General features: G+C 37.4%; 1 protein-coding gene across 2 annotated transcripts in view; it reads left to right on the forward strand.

Annotated features, from left to right (window-relative positions):
* LOC105488206 (integrin subunit alpha 8) overlaps positions 1–26,977 on the forward strand; it is a 193,407-nt gene that overhangs the window by 113,793 nt on the left and 52,637 nt on the right. For both annotated transcript variants that reach the window (XR_011608242.1, XM_011752068.3), the window contains exons 21-24: positions 1,984–2,076; positions 7,904–7,983; positions 13,530–13,610; positions 24,742–24,847. Coding sequence is in view for 1 of the 2 variants with exons in the window: in XM_011752068.3 (XP_011750370.1) it covers positions 1,984–2,076; positions 7,904–7,983; positions 13,530–13,610; positions 24,742–24,847 (360 nt within the window). In the remaining variant the exon portion in view is untranslated. The remainder of the gene's footprint in view (positions 1–1,983; positions 2,077–7,903; positions 7,984–13,529; positions 13,611–24,741; positions 24,848–26,977) is intronic.

Consider the following 26,977-nt stretch of genomic DNA (forward strand, 5'->3'; position numbering starts at 1 on the left):
AGAACACTCTAAGGGCTATAAATGGATTTGAACAAGAATGTCCCTGGAACTGCAGAGGAAAATCATCTAGAAATGTTCAGAAAAAGTTCATTGCTCCTCTTATTAAAGAGAGGAAATAACGCTTAAAAAAGGAAAAAGGGTGGAGGGGATGTGAAAGGGAGAAAAAAATTCTTTGATTGATGTCAAAGAACTGTTTCCAGAAAGCTGGGGGAAAACTGTACATATAACTTTTAACCTTTAGGTGAGATTAAAAAAATATATTTACTATAGAAACTAAATCCTTGAATTACATTCAAGGGACATTTGAGCAGTTATGAAAGATTTTTCTGGGTTTTGTTTTTTCTGTTTTCATGACTGAGTTAATAATCCCCACACAAAGCCTCTCTGTGTGATTAGGGGTTAGATATGGATCCTTAAGAAGCTGAATACATAGTAAACCTATCTTTGAGAAGAAAGAATGTTACCACTTTTAACATAACTGTCTTTCAGGATATTTGAAGAGAGGATGTATTAAATTGTGCCTCCAAATATTAGTGATCCATTCCTTTCTCAATAACTAGGACAGATGTTTCCATGTGTCTGTCTGGGGGATTCTGGGAGAAGGGTTGTACACTTAGTTGCATATTTGTCTGTTTCATTGTAGCCTTCTCTTTTACAAGAAGGTGTCAGTTGTCTCTACTCTGTTGTTCCTGAACTGTCACTTACTTTGTGTCCAAGTCTGCTCTAGGCATTAGGACTAGAACAGACACAAAAACCTCTGCCTTCTTGAAGCTTATATTCTCAAAAGTGTGTGGTTTACTTACAGAATTCTTTAGCTAGATGTCTGGGGAATGTTTCATGGTTTTTGCTTGAGTTTTGGGTTTGGGTTTTTGTTAATAAAATAGAAGGGAATGGAGGATCGTTTCTGAAACTTTATTTTCTTATATAAAATTTCAATAGATAACAGAAAAAGGATAAAAAAATAGAATTTCAATAGAGCTGACAGATGGATAAATGGTCATTATATTGGGAACCCTCTTCCGAACCTATCACAGGGACAGAAATTCCCCCAAAATTTGCTCCTTTATGAAAGTCCTCATATTGCAAGCTTATGTTTGGGAACAAGGGTGACAGATAATATACTGATGGCATATAATAAGTTAGAATGAAACAATGGAGAAGTGTAAGTAGCTATGGCTACATGCAGAGTGGGACCAAAGGGTTTGAGGTATGGAAAAAGAATAGGGTAGAGAGTGAGGGGTGGGTTTCTAAGCAGCTGGGAATAGCATGCGGACATGAAGAGGAGCTGGAAACCAAGGGCAATCGTTCCAGAACAAATCTGTATTTCCCCTCTCATCTGCTCAACCTTGAGAATTTGACCAGTATATAGCTCCCAGAACCTCTTCCAACTTCAGTTTGTATGAACTCTACTTGGAATAGGATATAGGGGTAGGAAAGGAAATAGGAAGTACTGCTAAACATGAAGGCATTCTCTTTACATCTGAAATAATGAAGAACAGAAGAAAGTCAATTGCATGATCTCAAAATGGGACCATGGTGTATAGAAATTGGTGTTCAAGGCAATTCTCTGGCAAATGATCATTGAATCTCATGATAATCTATACATATTATGATCATTTTGTTTTTGTAAAGCTTAATAGAATAAATTTATTTACTCATGTTTAATAATTTGTGATTTTCATGCTCTGAGTTTCACATTAACATTAGTGAAGATACTGTCTATAAATACTATATTACGCATTGTCTTCCTTAATGAAACACAATAAATATGCTTACCCACCCAATACATTTATTTCTAAAATTTAACTTTTACTTTTCTCTCACTACTTTCTCTTCTCAGTTAAGGGTCATCAATTACTTTTTTTGCACTGTCACCCTCCTGGGTGTTTGAGATCCAGGGGAGCTCCCAGGCCCCCAGCATGGCTTTTGTGTCAAGATGTCATTTATGCTGCCCCCTAAATCCCCTGTTCTTTCCCATTGTAGGGATTTCGACCACTGAGCTGTGAGTACAAGATGGAAAATGTAACCAGGATGGTGGTGTGTGACCTTGGGAACCCTATGGTGTCGGGAACAAATGTAAGAGAGAACCAGAAATACTGACCGATTTCCTTCTAACTGGACTTTACAGGGAACAGATGGAAAGCTCTCCGGTTACCACTCAGCAACTCAGCACCTAGCAGCAACGACAAATTAGGCAGGAAATTGCCAGAGTAGTGGGATTTCACATTACAGCCTACACAGAGTGAATCGTCTCAGGCCACAAACACAGAAAGATGCAGGCTCTTCTATGCTTTCTCTTTAGACATAACTCTTGCGTGTTGTTTAGTTGCAACAAATCTATGCAGACTTTGTTTTTACTACAGATATTTTTTTAAATACTTTTTATTTGAATTTCAAAAGAAATGCAATGTAAGTTAAAGACTTTAAAAATAACCAACTTAGGACAAAGATTTTAGCAATGACAATTAAATTAACTTTTATTTCGAATATACCTCCTATATGAATATCATTCAGAGTATCTTCATATTTAAAAAGTTATCATAACCCAGTTTTTGAATCAGCTTCACCAAGTTTATATTTTCCATTATCTTACTTGAAGAATTGTACAGAAAATTGTAGTTTTATAGCAAGGAGAAAAAATAAAGATTAATAATGATCTCCAACATACATGTGAAAAAATAGTTCTTTGTTCTCCTCCTCCTCATCCTTTTTCTTGTACTTCTCCTTTTTGTTTCCAGGTTTAGGAAATTTCCACTCGGGATTGCTTGTGGACAATAAATATATATATATATATATATATATATATATATATATATATATTTTTTTTTTTTTTTTTCCGAGATGGAGTCTTGCTCTGTCACCCATGCTGAAGTTCAGTGGCACGATCTCAGCTCACTGCAACCTCTGCCTCCTGGGCTCAAGCGATTCTCCTGCCTCAGCCTCCTGAATAGCTGGGATTACAAGTGTCCACCAATATGCCTGGCTAATTTTTATATTTTTAATAGAGACAGGGGTTTTACCATGTTGGCCAGGCTGGTCTCAAACTCCTGACCTCGTGATCCACCTGCCTCAACCTCCCAAAGTGCTGGGATCACAGGCCAATAAGTTAATTTTATCCAATTACAGTTAAGTATATGCATGGTAACTAGTAATAAATATTACAGTAAGCAATTATTTTATGATGTAAAATCAGAAAAAAAATTCTGAACCCTGAAAGTATTAACAAAGCTTACATAAATTGAACATACATAATCCTCTATTCAGAATTAGATGTTTATGATTACCAGTGAAATAGCCTGTTTGAAAAAAACTTCAAGGAAAGTCATCATTATGTAGGTTTGTATTAAAACAACTTCCCAAAGTTTATTCCAAAGAGTGCTAGTCCCCTGAGAGCAGCCTTGAAAAGGGAATTCTATGGTCACTGTTGAATGTCATGTCCTTCCTTGGGAGATTCAGGTATGCATTTACATTTTAAAGATGCTGATAAGTCTTTCAGTTAATCAACCTTTTAGCCTGATGTTTCATACTTTTGCTTGAGCATTTGAAACTTTTCTCAAGTTACAATATTATGCTAGAATGATATTTTTGCTCTTTTGTGCTATAATGTTGCTTTGATCTTGGGTATTCAAAAATGTGCTAAAACTATAGTAAACTCGCTTCTTGGGGCAAAAATAAATACATATTTCAATGACAAGTATATTCCTATGACAGATTATTATTGGTGATCATGGATTGATTGTCCTCTAGGTTATAAACTGAGAGTGGGAGGAGGGGAGCTTTTTAATGTTATTTTATTGAATTTTCAAAACAACCCTGTGAGTCAAGTATTTATTTTATGGATGAGGAAATTGAAGCTCAGAGAAGTCGAATGAATTGGTCAAAGCCTCACACTGCAAAGCCCGTGTTCTATCCGGTCTGCAACATCGTGAACAGCCCTTGGATAAAAACGAATGAGTAACAGATGAGACTTTAAAATGAAGCATTGAAAGAGAGAATGGGATGTCTACACTGAGATATTAGAACATTTTTCACTATCATAGTCCTTTTATCTGGAAGCTAATGAATCGTTTTGCTAGTTTTTGCGAAAAATCCAACCACCTATTTTATTTTATTTTATTTTGAGATGGAGTTTCATGCTTGTTGCCCAGGCTGAAGTGCAACGGCACGATCTTGGCTCACCACAACCTCTGCCTCCTGGGTTCAAGCGATTCTTCTGCCTCAGCCTCCCGAGCAGCTGGGATTACAGGTGCATGCCAATGTGCCAGGCTAATTTTGTATTTTTAGTAGAGATGGGGTTTCTCCATGTTGGCCAGGCTGGTCTCGAACTCCTGGCCTCAGGTGATCTACCTGCCTTGGCCTTCGAAAGTGCTGGAATTACAGACGTGTCCCACCGAGCCCAGCATCAATGGCCTAATTTAATATGAAGAGGGTTACCTAAGACAAAAGAAAAATGAATTGAAGTGGTAGCTAACAGTGTTAGCATTTGTAGATGATGGACCACTCGTTCCTTTTTCAGTATTAGAAGTGTTACAGCTAGACCAGAGGTCATCTAAGGATAATCTTGAACAAAACTGGCCACCAGTATCATTCAAAGTGGAGGAAAAATGGCAGTGGGTCTTAACCACAAATATGTTTATGTGAAAGGATGTCAATTCATTTTACCAGCAAATAATCTTTACAGGGAAGTAAATTGTTTATATTCGTTTATCTCTGAGGTCTATAGTAGAAGAAACCTAATAGCTTTCTTATCTCATTCTTTAATGCCATTAAACACATCAAATTTTATTGCATTCTGTTTTGTTATAAAACACTTTGATTTATATTCTTCTTCATTTTGCACTTTAAAAAGAGTACTCTCAGTGGGTTGTGGTAAAATTCCAAATGGAAAAGCAGTGCTAAAGATTTTAAAAGCATCATAAATTGCCAGGAATGTTTAGTTCTATCTAATATCTTTTGAAAATCATTTTCAAGTGACTTTGTATTTTAACTTAACAAAATATTCAAGGTAGTATTCAGAAGTTTTACTTCTGATTTTTAAATAGTAAAGTCATTTCCATAGAGTAGCTATAGTAATATAAGATATTTATATGCCCATAAGATTCATAACAAGTTGCAAATTTTCTCGTGGGAAATTTTTTTTTAAATGGTGGGGTCAGTGAAAGCGCTTTAAAATCAATGCCATGAGATCTGGTGTTTGGTACTAGTTAAGGACACATGCACCTCTTACCAATATGAAATTGTCATATCTTCAATGGGTCTTTGTCCCATGCTGATTGTTCTATAATGAAAACCAACATTAGGTAGCCTCTATTGCAATACAGTAAGTTTTCTATCACTGGAAATAAGCAAACAAAAACAAACTCTCATCTTTTGGCAATTTTGGCAATTTTTTTTGTTTTGTTTTGAGATGGAGTCTCACTCTATTGCCCGGGCTGGAGTGCAATGGCACAATCTCGGCTCACTGCAACCTCTGCCTCCTGGGTTCAAGCGATTCTCCTGCCTCTGCCTCCCAAGTAGCTGGGATTACAGGCACTCACCACCACACTCAGCTAATTTTTGTATTTTAGTAGAGATGGGGTTTCATAATGTTGGCCAGGCTGGTCTTGAACTCCTGACCTTGTGATCCGCCCACCTTGGCCTCCCAAAGTGCTGGGATTACAGGAGTCAGCCACCCTTGCACCCAGCCTCTTTTGGCAATTTTTATTGCACTGTTTCTATAAACCAGGTTCTAAGCTAGAGTCTGGCAATATAAAGATAAAAACACAACCTTCACTCAATAAGAAACTCAAAATTAGCAGTGTCATAAGTTGAGTGGTGGAAGAGTGGTAAAAAAGGAGACAGAGAATAAAAAGGAGAACAATTTTGCCTGGCCCAGCCCATAGAATCAGAGAATGTATTACAGGAGATATCTCCTGTCCTGAGCTTTGAGGCGTGATTTAGGAGTTCTTCAAGTAGAAAAGGCAAGTAAAAGCTAAAAGTCTTCTGAAAAAGAGAGAAGAGGCTGATAGAAAATTGCTCCTTTGGAATTATTAAAAAATTCATCTGGCCAGGTGCGTTGGCTCACGCCTGGAATCCCAGCACTTGGGGAGTCCAAGGCGGGTGGATCACGAGGTCAGGAGTATGAGACCAGCCTGGCCAACATGATGAAACCCCATCTCTACTAAAAATACCAAAAATAGCTGGGTGTGGTGGTGCACACCTATAATCCCAGCTACTCAGGAGGCTGAGGCAGGAGAATCACTTGAACCCGGGAGGTGGAGGTTGCAGTAAGCTGAGATCATGCCACTGCACTCCAACCTGGGCGACAGAGCAAGACTCTGTCTCAAAAAAATAAAATAATACTTGCTGGGACATAATGCCTTATAATTAAGACACATCTGGGTTTAAATACCGACTATACCTTTTATCAGCTGTGATACTTTGAGCAAGTCACACTAAAATGAGAAAACACCTACCTATAGGAGTGTTTGGAGCAATGAATGATATGACAAATATAAAGCCATTAGGATGGTACGTGATTTGAAGCACATTCAGCAAGGGCTGGTGAACTGGTGCTGCTGATTTATGACAAAAGAGATGATTTATTATTAGTTCCTATTATTACTGCTTCATGTGAATATGAGTTTTTGTTAATGGTTTGATTCTGATACTATAGTGGCTGTGACAACAGATTTGAAAGTTAGCTTGCAGGGATTTAAATTCTAGCTCTGTGGTTTATTTGCACTGCACCTGGAGCAAGGTACTTCATCTCTCTAATCCTCAGGTTGCTGCTCCATTGTATAATGTCAGCAACAACAGCCCCTACCCCAGAGTGCTTTTTGGGATTACATGAGATCATGTGTGTAAGGCATAGTACAGTGCTTGGAAGAGTAAGTAACATAATATTACAGATGTGTTAACTATTATTTTTACTTCCTTATTTATATCACCATTGAATTTATTTTCCCCATGTTTTTATCTATTTACAGGTTATGAAAATAATAAATGCAGTTTTAAAAATTTGGAAAAATTTAAAAGGAAAAAGTAATCCATGTAACTGTAACCTCAACTAGAACATATTATTCTGAAACATTTTCCTATAATACATCCACGCTCCTGTACTGTAGAAGAATTTTTTGATTTGTAGACTTTTAAAACCATAGCTGAGGAGCATTGCACATAAACATTGTAACCTTCATTCATTGTTGATCGTTATTACATTAGAAGCATTTTCCATATTGTTGCATTGACTTCACAGCTATAATTTCAATGACTACATAAATGTCCATCGAACAGAAGCATCATAGTTTTCTAAGTCAATTTCTGGCAGGTGTGGTGGTTCATGCTTGTAATCCCAGCACTTTGGGAGGCCAAGGCAGGAGGATTGCATGAAATCAGGAGTTCAAGACCAGACTAGACTCTGTCTCTACAAATAACAAAAAAGTTAATCGTATGGTGGTGTGCACCTGTGGCCCTTGCTACTTGGGAGGCTAAGGAAGGAGGATCACTCGAGCCCAGAAGTTGAGGCTGCAGTGAGGCACGCTCGCACTACTGCATTCCAGCCTGGGTGATGGAGCGAGACCCTGTCTCAATCAATCAATCAGTCAATCAATCAGTGTCTTCTCATGTATTTGGATTATTTTCAATTTAACACACAAAAAGGTGGCAGGAGAAGAGGCAGTACAGAACTAAATGGACAGAGAGAAACAACCTGTACTGTAACCTGAATCTTCTGGGGCCTGCAGTTCATTGCATGACTTCTCTCGGCTCTCAGCCACCTGGGTTAGAAGCAGAACAAAGGAGAGAGTTACAGTGATCCAGGGTGGGGTTTTGCAGGAATGACTTACAAAATATTTTGATGTTGTGTACAAGCTACTCTCATGTAATAACTTTGTGTCCTGTGTGATTTTATTTTCTTTTTTAGTATTCCCTGGGCCTCCGATTTGCAGTTCCACGTCTCGAGAAAACAAACATGAGCATTAACTTCGATCTCCAAATCAGAAGGTTAGACTTTTACCTGCCTATATTATTGACGGCATTCAACAGAAAAGAGATCCACAGTGAAATGATGCCACCTGTCAAGGTCCTTGGCCTTAAAAGCTCATCTGAAATTAGAACCCAGACTTTCACAGCCCATTTAGTCTTTGTTTTCCTCAATTATTTCAGTAATTTCAACATTTTAGGGGTTTTGAAAAAGAGATTACATTATATAGACCAAGTTATGAGATAGCAAAATTTTGTCCTGGGCAGCCTCCCACCTACTTTACTTCCGCTTTTCCTCATTCCAAAGCACATGCCTTTCCCCACCCTAACTCCATGCTCTCAGCTGGGCATCAGCTAGTCCCTGAGAACAAAATCTGTGCAAAAAAAGCATAGATTTTGCATTGGCAATCCTGAAGTCTCTTCAATTTCCAAGAATGAACGAATCTCTGATGGCTTACCTGTGAGCACTGTGGCAGGATGCAGGTGAGATACTCTATTTTAAGGGCAAACCCTTCTCTAGCAATGATAAGCTGAGCCATATAAGTAGCTGCCTCTCTTTTCTAAGGCTGACACTGTTCGAGAATTCAACTGTGACTTCACCTTCTTACCACCTATTCTGTTTGCTCCTTTGTGGCTGAAAATAATATTTTGTGAAAAAGAAGACTTGAAGAAAGTAGTGTGGCAGTTGGGCCGGGGCTTCCAGCTGTGAACTTAAACCCATTAACTGGATAATGGAATCAGTTTAATGGCTCTAGACCCATATTAAAAGGAAATTGAATGGAAAGTAACATACAATATAATATAATATAGTATAGTATATACTAGCACAGCTCATGAAATGTTTCTTTCAGTAAGTATAAGTATGTGTTGTAAGATGTCTAGTGAGATGTATATATTTTTTGTGGTCTGCAGCTTAAAAAGTTTGAAAAACACTGATATAAACAGGACATGTAAGCCTTCTGTATTTATTTATACCTTGCCTGGCATGTTGAACCCTTGCTCTAACCATTAAATGAATATGAAGTCAGTATCCACAATTTGAGTCTCAAATACTAGTGTGCAAGATGGTTAATTTCTAAGTTTATCTTAATATCTTGCAAGAAGTATCATTAGAGTGTGATAACTTTTAGAATAATGACTCCATGCAATGGATTACTTTTTAAATAACTACTTCAGCAAAAGGCTTAGAATTTTTAAAAAACGTATAAAGTCTGTAAGAATGTAGCAGATTTTTAAAATCCACAACCCATGTCACAAATTACTCTCCCACCCCAAACTTTGTGATAGATATCTAGGGAGGAAGGTTTTCTCAACTTACCTTAGGTATTCATTTCTGACCTTAATGAAGTCTTTCTTGAATTTAACTTAGACATTTTCTGCTGAATTTTAGGTTTTTAAAATCTGGATAAGATTTAGTGATGTGATACAGATGGAATGAATTCTTCTGTAATATTCCTTCATTTTACCAAAAGCATGTTAAATCATTTCTTTGTATCTATAAAAATATATTAAAGGTTTAGGAAGCCCTAAATATTTTTATTTTGGAAATCTGTTGATATTTCTAAGTATCTTAAGAAAAATAAAACAAAAACAGAAACAAAAAAACAGAAAACATGTCTTGGCAAAGTACCACCATCCCCTCCAGACAGTAACCTGAAGTTTCTATTCCTCTCCATCATTGTCTGTGCCATTGATCCTCCACTGACATGAAGCTTTGTGTCACCTGGGGAAAGATACATCTCTCATAAAATACACAACCTTTGTATAGAAAGAAAGTCTGGTACAAAGCAAATTCATTGATATTTCCTCCTCACTGTTGGTTGAAGTTACAAAAGAGAATGGATGCAATTAGTAGTTCATCTAAGAAGCAAAAGACACTAGGTAGTGTTCTAGATGCTTTCCCTAAGTCCATCCTGTAGATCATCATTTAAATAACGAATGCAGTAATGAAGTGCCAAATTTGCTGTAAAAGAGAAATGGCCACATTTTTAACATTCCCCTTCATCTAAAACAAAGGGTCATGACTGATTACATTCCATTTCTACTTATGACTATTTTAACATTACCCTAAAAAAATATAAAAATGCAGAAATGCAGAAAGAACTGGAATATACATACAGCATTAAATTCCCAAAACATACGTTATAGGTATAAAAGCAAGAATACAGTGTTTGAGGCCAGGCACGGTGGATCATGCCTGTAATCCCAGCATTTTGGGAGTCCAAGGCAGGTGGATCACTTGAGGTCAGGAGTTCGAGACCAGCCTAGCCAACATGGTGAAACCTTTTCTCTAATAAAAGTACAGGTGCAAGCCTGTAGTCCCAGCTCCTCTGGAGGCTGAGGCTGGGGAATCACTTGAACCTGGGAGGCGGAGGTTGCAGTGAGTCAAGATTGAGCCACTGCACTCCAGCCTGGGTGATAAGAGTGAGACCCCATCTTTTAAAAAAAAAAAAAAAGAATACAATGTTTGAGTAAAACACTGTAAAAATTCAGTTACTAGGGTATTTGAGAGCTGAGTATTTATCTGCATGGTTTGCTGGCTGACTCCAAAGCTGTAAATAAGGATGTAGATGGATGGTTTTGCATTTGGTTTAAATGTGTTTAAACCAAAAATAAATTAAACCAAATGTTCTGAAGTCTAAACTCTTACAGGCATATATTGACTGCCATGACCTGCATTTAATGAATCCCTTTTCCACAAATAGAAGTCAAGAGAGAAATGGGCTTTATATGTTAATAAACTTAAAGTATTTCCTGTTACCAAATATTTGCATTAAGCGATCTCTCCATGCCCTCACTCTACATGACATAAACATTTTCCTCCCTGTGTCCAACGGGTCTCAGATTGCAATTGCCACATACAAACAGGTCTTGGTAACCATCTCAGAGTTGCTTCCTTAGTAATGGTGAGATGAATACTGTGTTTTCTTTGCTGACATTCCAAAGACCACAGAAAGCATAGAGGGAATGTTAGAATACAGGAAATAGGAAATAGTAAGGAAAAAGAAAATAGCATCGGAGTAATAAAGTGAAAAACAAGTCTATCCATAGTATATAACATAGGGTGCAGTTGTAGAGAGGAAATTCATCATTCTTTGTGTAGAACCAGCACCAACAGTTTAAATAGTTCAGCTTCCATGGCGGTGATGGATGGCTTGTTTGGATGTAGCAGTGGTATTAGTGAGGGAGCTTTCCTTTCAGGAAAGAGGTCAAGGAAGCATCCGAGTTATTTATCAAGCCTGGTTCCTTTCTTACCAGGAGATTTTGCTGACACCACTGGTATGCAGTAGCAAGTGTCATGGCAAGTCTGTGTGACAAAAGATGATTTTGATTAGCCGACTAGAAGGTCTGGACTCAGAGTCTGCTGCTGTTCTTGCTGCATTTCAAAACAGCCTCTAAAAGCCTAGTGTTAGACTTGTTTTCAAGGATAATTTCAATATTCAATGTCTATTTACATATTCACGGTATTGTGGGTAATGAAAAGTGTGTTATTTAAACCACTTGGGAAGAAAATACAATAGAATTATGCAATAACTTATATATATGAAACTTTGTTTTTTCATAATTCTAATTTCCACAGCTGCCAAGCAGTAGTGAACTAGAAATAGAAAAAAGTCTGGTTAATCTGTGGTAAAAATATATTTAAATTTCCAAACTAAAGAATTACTCATAATATATTTAGAACCATAAAGTCTACAATAAGTAAAATTACTTAATTACTTCTTAGTGGTTAGAATTCAGAATACTGCTTTAAAAACACACACAGACATTTTTTTAGTTGACTGATCCTCCCCAGATGTGATCTTAATAAAATGGCCTGGAAACTGGGGTTCAGCCTCTGGAACAAGTCCCTTAAGCTCAGTCATGGGTTTAGTGGCGATGCTCCATTCCAGGAAATGAGCCTGACATTTGCCTGTTTATATCTTTTATGTGTGGTTGCAGTTTAAGTTGTCTTATCAGTATATACAATCAGCCAGGACTTCTCAAAAGCATCATGGGAACAATTCTGCCTCCTCCTGCTTTGAAAGCAGAATTTTATCATATCCTTTCCAGCTTTCACATTTGGAAAGCTTCAAAAGCTAGTCAGAACCTACCGTTACCATCCTCTTGGTGCTAGAGCTTGTCCATCGAATCAGAGTGAGATTTGATGACAAAAAGAGGACGCCTTCTCTTCCTAATGACACCTGAATGTAAACATGACCTGTTAGTGGTGATGTGGCTGTGTCTCGGTTTGCTAAAAGCTGCCTAAGTTTTTAGTGACTTCAGTAAAAGCATAATTAGGATTATAAAATGCAGATGGAAGCCGCCTTCAAAACCCAGTTACTGGTTGAGACTCTTTGTAAAGTATGTTTTATTTTCCTCATAGCACATGCATTTTGAAACCCATGCATTTTTAAAAGTTGTTTCATATCTAATTATATTTGCTGGAGAGAAAAATCCCCAGCAAACTTAAAAAATAATTTTGTCACTGTTCAAAGAAGTATTGTTAAACACACACATTCTATCTAGACACTCTTAATGCATTTTGTAAATATCCATGTCATCTCCTAATTGCCTGTTTATGAACTTCCCAACTTCCTTGGGTCTATATTCAGGGCATTGTGGGTAATGAAAAGTGTGTAATTTAAACTGGTCTTTTAAAATACCCTCCAACTCCTTGTCCTAGTTATCTGGTGAGTATGCAGTGAATATATGCTTATTATAATATTAACTTAAGAAATAACCCGTAAGGAAGATGAAATTGCTGCCAAGCCAATGTATGGTATGATGCATCCCAGAGCCAAACACAAATGCTGTTTTGATTATGTGTTTCTCTGCATTATTCATGCCAGCTCTTCTCTTTATTAGCAAGAAAAATCAGGAGTTGGCTGTGCTGTCACTTCCTATTAAATGGGCAATGAACATGATATGCACAGAGTGGTTAAGGAATTTGTCCAAGGTAGAAGTTGCAAAATGAACTCAGTTCAATACCTTTTTGGTTTAGCCATTTAAAAAAGTGTTAGTTTTGGCCAGGCATGGTGGATCGCACCTGTAATCCCAGCACTTTGGGAGCCTGAGGTGGGCGGATCATGAGGTAGAGAGATCGAGACCATCCTGGCCAACATGGTGAAATCCCGTCTCTACTACAAATACAAAAATTAACTGGGCATAGTGGCGTGTGCCTGTAGTTCCAGCTACCTGGGAGGTTGAGGTAGGAGAATTGCTTGAATTGGGGAGTCAGAGGTTGCAGTGAGCTGACACTGAGCCACTGCACTCCAGCCTGGCAACAGAGGGAGACTCCATCTCAAAAAAAAAAAAAAAAAAGAAGTGTTAGTTTATCCAGATATCTATTGTATTTCCAGATAGAGTGTCTCTTCATAGATAGTTGTTACATTACTATTGATCCTCAAAGATCTTAGCATTTCTCTGTACAAATGGTTATGATTTTGGAGAATGAATACACTTGTTTCCTGAATGATCAGGTTAGTAATATGTGTTGCTCCTGTGATATACAGAATGTTTATGATCATATATTGTAATAATACATCTGAGCAGATAGATTTAAATCACATGTCCCTGTGTTTTAGTTCGAACAAGGACAATCCAGACAGCAATTTTGTGAGCCTGCAAATCAACATCACTGCTGTAGCGCAGGTGGAAATAAGAGGGTAAGTAGTGAGCAATGCGTTGTAATAGTATTATAGCCTTCTGTATGTAGGGTTAAGATAAAATACTAGTGAAAATGATGTGGAATTTTCCTGATGCATTAGAGATCACAGTTCATTTTGGATATTAATTTTCACTCTTTTCTACTGATTGTTATTAGCCTTCCATTGGAAAGCAGAGAAAACCCTAAATAATAAGTAACTCCAAGAATATCAAAACAAGAAATCACTTTATGCCGGGTGTGGTGGCTCATGTCTGTAATCCAGTGAGCAGATCACCTGAGGTCAGGAGTTTGAGACGAGCCTAGCCAACATCGTGAAACCCCATCTCTCCTAAAAATACAAAAATTAGCCAAGCGTATAATCCCAGCTAATCAGGGGGCTGAGGCAGGAGAATCACTTGAACCCGGGAGGCAGAGGTTGCAGTGAGCCAAGATCGTGCCATTGCACTTCAGCCTAGGTGACAAGAGTGAAACTCCGTCTCAAAAAAAAAAAAAAGAAATCACTTTATTCCCCAAATTGACGGTGCAGTAATCAAACTATAAAAACCAGTTGATAAGAAGCCCGATAAAGTAGACAACCATGTGATTCTCTGAAAAAAAGTCTCAATTCTCCAATAATTATTTTAGCATGATGACATTTTAGCCTTACCACGCCACATCTGGAGTTTAATAAATGACTAACTCTCAGATGCAAGGGTTGATTGGGATATCTTTTTTCTTTGGTCCTATTCTTTAAGGAAGGTGCCAATAAGCAATCAATTGAGAGACAGGGGGAGAAGGGTCAAGGAAATGACAACCAGCTGCAAAATCCATGCCTGGGGGAAAAAGAAATCAGAAATGGGTTGTGTGTAGTTCTTATCTTGAATGAAGTTGGACTTCATTGATTTTTTTTTTTTTTTTTTTTCTGATGATTCTGGTTTTTCAGAACAATCACGGATTCAGAAAATCACAATCTGGTTTTGAACAAACAAATCATTGTTTTTCAAAACAATGACATTGGCTAAAAATGTCAACTGGTATTTTGGACCAAGTTGTCACTGGGGTTCCAGAATCCTGGTTTCCTACCTTTTCCACGGTGGTTTACAAGCTTCCGTGATGACAGCTGGTATTTCTGCAGGCAGAGCCAGTGCTGCCATGGGTCCTGCCCTGCTGTCCTGGTGCCGCTGGGGCGCCCCCTGTCGGATTAGAGAATAATAGCAATGTCTAACATGAACCGTTCCTTTCTGGGTGCTAGTCCAAGTTAGCCCATCTTAAAATGAACTAGTATCCTCCTTGTACAGGTGAGGGAATTGTGGCCCAAGGAGTTGAAGGTTAAACTAGAAAATGCCAGAATGTAAATATAGGCAACTGTCTCCAGAGCTCATGCTTTGAAATGATCATGCTATCTATCCTGCCTGGGATATTGTTTTTTGAAACTTATCTACATAAAATCATATTCTATGTATGTTTCTGATTTTTTCCATTCAAACCAAAGTTTTTGAGATTCATTTTAGTGCACATGCCTGTAAGTCATTCATATCAACTGCCTGAGTGTTACATTGTAAAACTATATCATAGTTTATCTTATTTTACTTTATTTTGAGACTGGGCCTCACTCTATCACCCAGGCTGATCTTGGCTCACTGCAACCTCCACCTCCTGGGTTCAAGTGATTCTTGTGCCTCAGCCTCCTCAGTAGCTGGGATTACAGGCATGCACCATGCTTGGCTAATTTTTGTATTGTTAGTAGAGACAGGGTTTCACCATGTTGACCAGGCTGGTCTCGAACTCCTGCCTTCAGGTGAATCTGCCCGCCTCAGCCTCCCAAAGTGCCAGGATTATTACAGGCCTGAGCCACCGTGCCTGGCAAAAATATACCATAATTTATTTATCTATTCTACTCTTGATGAAAATGCAGGGCTTTTATTATTTACCTTTTTGCAATTGTTTTTTGTACATATCTTCCAGTACACATGGAGAAGAACGTCAGCAGAGGATATGCTTAGAAGTGGAAATTCAGGATGAGAGAGTAGGCTGTATTTAACTTTACGACATAATACCAAAGTCTTTTTCAAAATACTTATGCCAAATTACACTCCCGTAAGAAGTGGGTGAAGTTTCCGTTTCCCCACACTGTCAGCTAACTCTCAACATGATCAGGTTTTTGAGCCAGAATGGTGGATAAGAAATGGTACCTTACTTTAACTTGTAGTCCCCTGGTACACAATACCAAAAAGAGTTTGGTGTTACGTATATTTAGTAGAGATGGGGTTTCGCCATGTTGGCCAGCCTGGTCTTGAACTCTGGACCTCAGGCGATCCACCTGCCTTGGTCTCCCAAAGTGCTGGGATTACAGCATGAGCCACCACACCCAGCCTTTTTTGCACATAGTTCTACTAAAAGAGTTGACTTTTTCTCATTAGTGTATAGAAAGTCTTTTCTATTCTAGAGTTTAGGCACTAATCCTATATCAGTTAAAAAGATTGCCAGTATCTTTCAACAGTTTATGGAGTTTGTGGGGTTTCTCAAAAGTAGATTTATTGGAATATAAATTACATAAAGTAAAATTCATCCTTTTTAGGTGTCTAGTTGAAGAAGTTATGACATGGAAAGAACATACAATATAGAACAGTACCATCACTCCACATAGTTCTTTTGGACTACTTTATAATCAACCCTTCCCCACCCCGAGACCCTGGCAACCTTGGCCTATTTTCTGTCACTATAGTTTTGCCTTTTTCCAGAATGATCTATAATGTCATATAAGTCATTGGGAATGATGCTGGCTTCTTCCACCTAACCTCATGCACTTGAGAAACATCTATGTTCTTGGATGTCTCAGTAGGCAATTTCTTTTTATATATATACTTTTATTATTATACTTTAAGTTCTGGGATACATGTGCAGAATGTGCAGGTTTGTTACATAGGTATACACGTGCCATGATGGCTTGCTGCACTCATCAACCCGTCATCTACATTAGGTATTTCTCCTAACGCTTTCCCTCCCCTAACCCTCGAGGCATCCTCTGACAGGCCCCGCTGTGTGATGTTCCCTTCCCTGTGTTCATGTGTTCTCATTGTTCAACTCCCACTTAGGAGTGAGAACATGTGGTGTTTGGTTTTCTGTTCCTGTGTTAGTTTGCTGAGAATGATGGTTTCCAGCTTCATCCACGTCCCTGCAAAAGACATGAAATCCTTTTTTTATGACTGCATAGTATTCTATGGTGTATATGTGCCACGTTTTCTCTATCCAGTCTATCATTGATGGGCATTTCGGTTGGTTCCAAGTCTTTGCTATGATGGTTTCTCTTTACTGCTGAGAAGTATTCCATTGTATGGATGGACGTCCAGTGAATTGTTCATCCATTCACTTGTTGGTGAACATTTGAGTTGTCTTCAGTTTGAGCTATGAAGAATAAAGCTGCTATAAGTATTCATGTGCAGATCTTTGTTGGAATATTTGCTCTCACAAATGTAATTACTGAGTTGTATGATAAGTGTATCTTTACAGGAAACTGTGCAACTGTTTTCCAGAAGGGCTATACTGTTTCCATTATTCACTCCCATCAGTCATGCATGAGAGTTGTAGTCATGCGCCATTTTTCCCAGCATGTGCTTTATGTTGGTTTGTATTTAGTCATTCTAGTAAGCTTATAGTGTACCGCTGAGTTTTTAGTTTTCATTTGCTTAATGACTAGTTACATTGGGCAACTTTTCAGTGCTTATTTGCCATCAATATCTCATTTTTGGTGAAGTGTTCCTTCAAATCTTTTACCCATTTATTGGGTTTTCTGTCTCATTATCCAGTTGTAGAAGTTCTTTGTATATTCTGGATAAAAAGCCATTTACCAAATATGTGTCTTGTGATTATTTTCTCCCAGTATACAGTTTGGGTTTATATTTCCTTAATAGCGATGTTCAAGGAGCAAAAGTTTGATGAAATCCAGTTGGTTTTTTAATGGTTTGTGTTCTTCGTGTCCTAATTTGAAATAACGCTGTTCCAAAGTCACAAAGATTTTCACCTGTATTTTCTTCTAGGAGTTGTATAATTTCAGGTTTTACACTTGGAGCTATAATTATAAGCTAATTGTTGTATCTGGTGTGAGGTGAGGGCCCAGGGTCTTTTTTTTTTTTTTTTTTTTTTTTGAGACAAGGTCTCATTCTATCTCCCAGGCTGAAGTGCAGTGGCGCAATCAAATCTCACTGCAGCCTCCAACTCCTGGGTTCAAGTGATCCTCCCACTGCAGCCTTCCAAGCAGCTGGGACTGCAGGCATGCACCACCATGCCAAGTTAATGTTTAAAAGTTTTTGGAGATGAGCTCCCACTATATTGCCCAAGCTGATCTTGAATTCCTGGCCTCAAGCAATCTTCCTGCCTCAGCCTCCCAAAGTGCTAGGATTACAGGCATAAGCCACTGTACCTGACCCACTTTTACACATGAATACCTAATGCCGTTTGTTGAAAAGACCATTTTTACCCCCATTGAATTACTTTGGCACTTTTGTTGAAAATCCATTATTATATGTGAGAGTCTATTTCTGGATTTGCTATTCTCTTCTATTGATGTATGTATGTATGTATGTATGTATGTACAGCTATCTAATCTATATAATAATAAGGCTTGAAATATAGGAATGTATCCTGAGATTTTGACAAATTCATTTGTAAATTCTAGTAGCTTTTTGTTTACATATTTCCTAGTATCTTCTATAAAATTATGTTGTCTGCGAATAAAGACTTTTTTCTTATTTTCCCATCTGCATACGCAAAAGTTTATCCAATTATAAAGTTAGAGGGGACAGTCCCCACACAAGATCACCTGCATTTTTCACACCAACTGCAAATTCACGTGATTCCCAAAACCACCCTCGGTGTCAAAAATTCAGTAGAAGTACACAGAACTCATTGAAAGCTATTACACTTACAGAGATTATTACAGAGAGAAGAGACATTAAAATCAGTCAAGGGAAGAAATACATACTGTGGAATCTGGAAAAGGATCAAACACAGGGCTTCCATTGTTCTCCCCTGTGGAGTTAAGGGATGTTACTTTTCTGCTATTGACATGTGACAATATGCATGGAGTATCACCTACCAGGGAAGCTCACCCAAGCCTCAGTGGTCAGAGTTTTTACTGGGGTTCTACGACACAGGCATGATTGATTGATCATCTGCCCATGTGATTGATCATCTGCCCATATAATTGATCTCAGTCTCCAAGTTGATTGATATGATGTGACCAAAGCTTCCACTCTATATCACATTGTTGGTCTTTCTGGTACGAACAACCCCCACTCTAAATCATATTGTTAGGATATCCACTGTGATTCAAGGCTCCAGGCAAGCAAAGCTATTCCTATCAGGCATACAATTCCAAGAGCTTAGACATTACCCCCAGAAGCTGAGGGCCAAGGCCAGACCTCTTCTTGGATAAGGTTAAATTATTTGTTACATAGTTATGCCTTTCATTTTTTTTTCTTCTCTTATAGCATAGACTAGCAAAACCAGTGCATGATCAATAGAAGTGGTAAAAAGAGATGTCCTTGCCTTGTTCAATTTTACAAGAACACCATTCAGCCTTTTACTATCAAGTTTGATGCCAGCTGCAGGGATTTTGTTGATCAGACACCCCTGATCAAGTTGAGGATGTTCTCTCTTATTTCTACTTTTCTTGAGAATTTTTAACATGAATGTATGTTCAGTTTTTTCAAATGCTTTTTCTGTGTATATGAAGATGGTTAAATTGTTTTCCTTTTTTATCCATTAAAGTGGTGAACTGACTAATTTTTGGTTTTGAATTTTAAATCAAACTTGCATTCTGGAGAAGAAACACATTTAGTCTTGATGATTATCCTTTTTAGATATTCTGGGATTCGACTTGCTAAAATTTTATTAGTGACTTTTACATCTATGTTCGTAAGAAGTACTGATCTGTAGTTTTCCTTTCTCACGATATCTTTTTCTAATTTGGGTATCTGGTGAACGCTAGCTCCATAAAATGATTTGTAAGTATTCCTTCATCTGCTTTATTTCCTGGAGTAATTCATGTAGAGTTGGTATTATTTATTCCTCAAATATTTGGTAAAATTCAATGAAGACTTCTGAGTCTGGAGGGTTTTGTGGGGATTTTTTTGTAGGAAGGTTTTGAACAAGTCAACTTCATTCTTAGACGTAAGGTTATTTATAATATATATTTCTATTTCAATGGGCTGTGGTAGTTTCTCATTAAAGGAATTTGTCTATTTCATCTGAGTTGTTACATGTATTGGCATAATGTTGTTCATAATATTCTCTCACTGTCCTTTTAATAGCTGTAGGATTTCTAGTGATGTCTTCTCCATCATTATTGAAATGGGTAGTTTATATCTTCTCCTTTTTTCTTTCTTTTTTTTAACATTTTCTGATCAGTCTGGCTAGAGTTTAGTGATCTTTTCAAAGAATCCATTTTTTGTTTTATTAATTTTTCTTTGTTTTCTTTATTTTTTCTTTTCTTTTTTTCTATTTTATTGGTTTCAGTTTTTCTTGTTATCCTTTCTCATGCTTTCTTTGGATTTGACTTTCTCTCCCATTTCTAGTTCTTCTATGCAGAAATTTTATGTTTGACTGGAGACTTTTTTTTGTATATAAGCATTTAGAGGTATAAATTTAGCAGCATACCAAAATGTTGATATGTTGGGTTTTTTGTTATAACTCAGCTTAAAATATTTTCTAGTTTTCTTTGTGACTCCTTCCTTAGTCATGAGTTGACTCACTGGAAGTGACTTGTTTGATTTACAGATATTTGGAGCTAATCTAGATGTTTTATTTTTGTTGACTTCTAATTTCATTCTCTTATCTCTCTCGATGAGAAAATTGCTATTTTTAAAAATCAGAGAAAAAAACACAAGCATTATTTTTTACTATCTTATTTTTATATCTTTTCAGAGCTTATAATTAATGTATATGAACTTTTGTCTCCTTCTTTAGGCTTAGTGTTTCTTAGTTTTTCTAGCCAAAAATAAGTTGAAACTGTTTCTTAATTCCAAAACAAATTTAAAAATTGGGAAATATTTCTATTTGTTAGGACACAACTAAATCCAAGACAACTAATGGCTGAATATAACTATCTTTATTCTCAATATCCATTTTATGAGATTAATATTTTCAATATTACTGTCATTACTTACAGTAAAAAAAAGAAGGAAATTTCTATTCACTTTTGCCAATAATCAAAACAGATCATTAAAGTTGGGTTTCTCATATGAATGTGGTTACTTTAATAGCTAGATTAATGTCCAACAATTGGCCACAGTTTATTCACTAAGACTGTGTTAAAATCCTTTTTAGCCATTTACATAGTGTAACTCTTTCCTGCAAATATGCAGCAAAACATTGGTTTCAATGTTTAATACATCAAAGAACAAACAGCTACTGTTTGAAAATCTTCCATGTTCTCTCCCGGAAATTTCTTTTTTTTTTTGGTCCGTGGTGTTTATTCTGATGTAATTTATCATGCTTTATTTTAAGCAGTTTTTTATCTACTTTTTTTATAATTAAAAAATAACAAAAATGGATTTATTTATTTGAGTGGGAAAAAAATACTGAGAATTTTTCCATTTCTTTCAAAGCTAGGTAACATCATCTTTAAGCAGATCTGTATGCATTTCGTGGTACAAAGGATCAGTTTAGCACATGTCTGTGAGAAGTAAACTTGGCCACAAGAGACAGCACCACATACACTGAGTTCATGAAGAGTAGTAAGATTGCAGATTTTGTAAAATAATCAAGATTGAATGGGTATGCACTAAGAGAGACCACAAACATGAACAACTGAGGTTTGCATAGGATACCGTCCACAGCAGGTAGGGTCAAGACTGTTCCATACAATACGTGGTAGTCTTTGCTATTTGGGAATGATAGGGTTTGAAAACAAGGATTTGAAACAGGATTCACAACACACTACCACATCCTCAGATTTGAATTTCCTGATTGCGTATATACTTCAACTTACTGAAAACCTAATTCCTTTATTCCAGAGAAATGAAAACTTAAGTTCACACAAGAATCCATAAATAGGGAGGGGGGAGGGGTGGCATTGGGAGTTACACCTGATGTAAATGATGAGTTGATGGGTGCTGACAAGTTGATGGGTGCAGCACACCAACATGGCACAAGTATACATATGTAACAAACCTGCACGTTGTACACATGTACCTTAGAACTTAAAGTATAATTTAAAAAAAAAAAAGCATCATAAGGAAAAAGAGATTAAGAAAGATGATGCTCAGGCTGCAAACCTAAAAAAAAAAAAAAATCCATAAATAAATCTTTATAGCAGCTTTGTTAATAATGGCCAGAAACTGCAAACAGCCCAATGTCCTTTGATGGGTTGATAGTTAAACAAATCATGGTACATCCATCCCATAGAATATCACTAAACAATAAACAGGAATGAACAATCGACAGAAGGACCTTTAGGGAAGTATGCAGAGTCAAAAAAGCCAATCCCAAAAGATTGCATCCTGTATGATTCCAATTATATAACATTCTTGAAATGACAGAATTATATAAACGAGGAACAGATTAGTGGTTGCCAAGAGATATGGAGGAGACAGGGACAGAGGGAAGTGGATGTTCCTGTAAAAGGGGGTCTTGGTGGTGATAGAAGTGTTCTTGACTCTGTCAATGACAATATTCTGGTTGTGATATTACATACAATATCACATTTTGGTTTTGCAAGCTGTTACAATTGGGGAAACTGCTAAATAGTACATGGAATCTCTCCATATTATTTCTTACAACTACATATGAATCTAGAATTATCTCAAAATAATGTTTAATTTTTTAAAAAAAACTAATTCCTTGCTTCTCCCAAAATGCATTTCTCATGTTTGTTGTTACCATTAACAGTACCCCAGGCTTCTTCCTATCTGAGGGTCTCACTGGGATAATGGTCTAGCTTCCATCTTAGGATGGAAGGGTATGCAGTGAGGGTTGTAAGATTACCACACTGGCTGTTCATCCTAGGCAAATTACTTCAATATATTCTGTGTTGCTTGCTTTCTTCCTTCTTTCTAAAAAATTCACTTTGAAAACCATGAACACTGATTTAGTTGAGATCTTTAGAGAACCATTCTTTACCATGGTTTCCCTGGATTTGAAGTAGTCTTCAGAGGGTAAATAACTGAGTTTTGTGACCCATGCTTTTTAAATGATTTTGATATGATGTTTTGATAGATTATGTGTTTCTTCATAGACTTCTATTTGATTTTTTGTTACAAAACTATGCCAGGAAGTTTAAGTCATCCTCACTAAATACCACTGCAGCTTAGGAGCCCCGATGGTGCATTTTATATTAGAAATAGAGTAGCTGATACTTAGGATCCGAGTTCTAGATCTCACCTGCAACTAACCCTCTACTTTCCTGTACAACAGTCTTCCTTTCATGTATAAAATGAAGGGTTTTGATGATATCATCTCCATAGTACTGGTCAAGATTCAAATACGTATAATTCTATGAACCTAGGGAATTTATGACCAGTCCTGTGGATTGATAACCATAAAAACAAAAGTTTTCAGAGAAAATGTGTTCAGCTTCTGTGCTGTGTTTGTTCTCTATGCAAAATAAATAAATAAATAAAAGTGTCCCTAGAACTTCACAATGGACAATGGATTGTGAACACAAACTCAACTCTCTGTTGCCAAGCTGAAAGCAAACTCCGGCTTTGGGTGGTGAGATTGTCAAGACAGGAATAGAAACCCAGGCTCTCTGGGCTTCTCTCCGATGAAAGGAGTCTGTCATGATTTAATCAAACCAAGTAAGAAAAGGGAACATAGCATAATGACAAACCAATATAAAGGTAGAAATGTTCGTGGTATCAGTCCAGCAAAGTTGTGCCCTGTTCTTCTTATTTAACATTGCACAGTAAGGACATATGCAAAGAGCTATGCAATTTAGCAACATTTCTGTGGGTTGTCTGTTTTTAAAATGTAGTCATTCCTAGAAAACAATGTAGTCAAATTAACTTTGACCAAAAGCATTTGAGATGTTTTCCAATCATTTGTGGTACACAAACCAAAGAGTTTATCATAATTTTCCAGATGAAGAAAGAGAGATATACAGAAATTAAATTACTTGCCCTAGGGTCAGAATATAACCCAATAAACTTTGCTAACATTTGAAGTTGCCAGAGGCCATGTTAATTATTGGATACCTTCAAAAGGGCACTATGACATCTGATTGCCAAAAGAGATGTTTTCTGTTGAGGTTACTTTTCGTCGAAAGTCTAGGAATTCTTTTAAAGACACATTTTACCTAAAAACTGCTAGAAGACATTGCTTTGTTTTGAGGACTACCTTTCTTAAGATTTTATAAAAATAACAACTTAGTTTGTAATCAGCTTTTTATATGAAATAATGCCATGTATTGTATGTCATTTATCCAATGCTCATTTTCTAGGTGTAAGTTGCAGGAAAAAAAATAATCATATGTCAAGTTAATATCCTACTTCCTTAATTACACCATTTAACTCTCTGTCTCTCTCTCACACTTGAGATATCTATAAGACCACTCTATAACTCAATCACACTTTATTTTGTTCTGGCTCTGGGCCTAGCTTTCCCGGGAAGCCAAAGAAATATAGGAAGGAGGAATGTACAATGACCACTTTTCCACTCTGATGACTTCAACCAGAAACTATATTTCTTCATAACTGGACATTTAACACAACACACAGCATCCTAGACTTTTTTAATCTGCAAAAAAGAGTCCCATTTCTTGATACGGCTTAAAGCAGGGATGAAATAACCCCCCCCCCACCCGCCCCAGCACACACACACACGTTCTCACATGTGAAATAGATGGATATATAGGTTTGATTATTCATCTCAACTCAGGAACACTCTCCACTCTCTTCTTTAGTGCCCATGAGATGAGATGCTATAAAATAGTTGCCCTCTGGGCTGGAGAGCCTACAGTAGCAGTTTCAGATCCTTCACCATGGCTGTAGTCATTCTACTGGATGTCACTTTCAATATTTTTCCCTGTAGAGAATATCTACTCAAATAAATTGAAAGCCACTTTCTTCTGCTTCTGTTAGTGTACTGTCCACTAGTAAAACATTCTTTACCTTGGCCACTGCCAACAATTAACAGGACATTTCATGTTGCAGAGTGTCACACCCTCCGCAGATTGTTCTACCCATTCATAACTGGGAACCAGAAGAGGAGCCCCACAAAGAGGAGGAGGTTGGACCATTGGTGGAACATATTTACGAGGTAGCCATTGTCTATGTGAAAGTTGTGTTAGGGCTTTATTCTTAAGCCCTGTGCAAATAAATTCTATGTAGCATGATGATGATGATTATTATTTTGAGACAGGGTCTTGCTGTGTCTCCCAGGTTGGAGTACAGTGGTTCAGTCACAGCTCACTGCAGCCTCGACCTTCTGGGCTCAAGCAATCCTCCCATCTCAGCTTTCTGAGTAGCTGGGACTACAGGTAGACACCACCACACCTGGCTAATTTTTGTATTTTTTTCTAGAGACAGGGTTTTGCCATGTTGCCCAGGCTAGTCTCGAACTCCTGAGCTCAAGCGATCCACCCACCTGAGCCCCTCACAGTGCTAGGACTACAGTAGATAGCATTTTAAAAGACATCAGTCCAAGTTCTGAGCTGTATATACTGCCTAGCTTTGTGCTGTGATGCTATCATATTGCAGTGGGGTGTAGTGGGGTGTTCTGTTGATTAATCCTGGATGTAATCACTTGTTCCTTAGTATGAGAGCCATTACATGGTGAAAACACTTTACCTTGTTATTGTTGTTGTCATTGTTGTTTTTAATTATTTCCGTTTTTAAAATATTTGGACAACCTAGACATAAAAATGGCTAGCTTCCTAGACATTACTTCATTTTTTCCTATATTTCAGATATCCTTAAAACCCACCCATCTTTTAAACTGAAGGTCACCAACTAGAAGGTACTAGACAGAAAATATTAAGAACTATTCACTATTGTGCTAATAGATAGATAGATAGATAGATAGATAGATAGATAGATAGAGAGATATATAGATATAAAACCGGCTGGGTGTGGTGGCTCATGCCTGTAATCCCAGCACTTTGGGAGGCCAAGGTAGGTGGATCATGAGGTCAAGAGATCAAGACCATCCTGGCCAACATGGTGAAACCCTATCTCTACTAAAAATACAAAAATTAACTGGGCATGGTGGCGTAAGCCTGTAGTCCCAGCTACTCGAGAGGCTGAGGGAGGAGAATTGCTTGACCCCGGGAGGCAGAGGTTGCAGTCAGCCGAGATTGTGCCACTGCACTCTAGCCTGGCGACAGAGTGAGACTATGTCTCTAAAATAAAATAAAATAAAATAAAAGCATATATAATATATGAGATGGGAATATGGTACATAGATAAAAATAATTTTACTTTTCATCCAAAGAACCCAAATTGGAAATGAATATATTCTGAGATTTTAAATAGTTCATTGATTAGTAAAATATTTTCCAGAAGTGAACCAGTGATGCATAAAAAGGAGTTGATGTTCTTTTCCCATTTCAGGCACTAAATTGTGAACAGGGAGAGGATCTGCTGACCCATCACCTGAAACATTTAAACTTTTTTTCAGTTAGAAGCCAACACAGATGGCTGGGCACAGTGGTTCCAGCCTGTAATCCCAGCACTTTGGGAGGCTGAGGTAGGAGAAGCACTTGAGGCCAGAAGCTCAAGACCAGCCTGGCCAACATAGCAAGGCCCAATCTCTAAAAATAATAATAAAAAATAACATAAATAATTTTCTAAAAAGAAACCAACATATAGCAAAGGGCTACTTTAGTAGTTGTTCAGGTTTTTGTTTGGTATTGCTCTGTTTTTTTGTTTTTTTGTTTTTTTAAATAAAGTCAGTGCTAGCAGTAAAGAGTAGTTATTCCTATTTGTTTTCAAGGAACCAGGCATGGAATTTTGGTAAAACCATGGTCCGAGGCATTCCGTTTGAGGTTCCTTCTCGACTAATGCCTTCTGTTCCTTTCCTATGTAACTCATGCCTCTAATCTAGTAATTCTGACTATGACTTTCATCTCAAGCTACAAGGGACATGAATAACATCCCCTAAGATTAACAATAAAGCCTTTTCAAAAGTGATGAACTGTTTACAAACGTGGGGAAGACGCTTCAACTCCTGGCAGCATCAGCATGAAACCCTCCGTCATCCTCCCAACCTGTGGCCCAGATTCAGGAGTCTTGTCCAAAGCTGGATCAAAGCTTTGCCTTAAGCTCTTTTGATAGCAAAAGGATAACACAGTCTCCAAGGCCACTCTGATTAAGAACCTCACTGGAAAAAAGAAAAAGGAAAAAAGCTGTCAAATAATAAAGTTGTGTGTGCTGGTTTCTGCTCAAGAAT

Source organism: Macaca nemestrina, chromosome 9, assembly GCF_043159975.1.
Source record: "Macaca nemestrina isolate mMacNem1 chromosome 9, mMacNem.hap1, whole genome shotgun sequence".
NCBI lineage: Eukaryota > Metazoa > Chordata > Mammalia > Primates > Cercopithecidae > Macaca > Macaca nemestrina.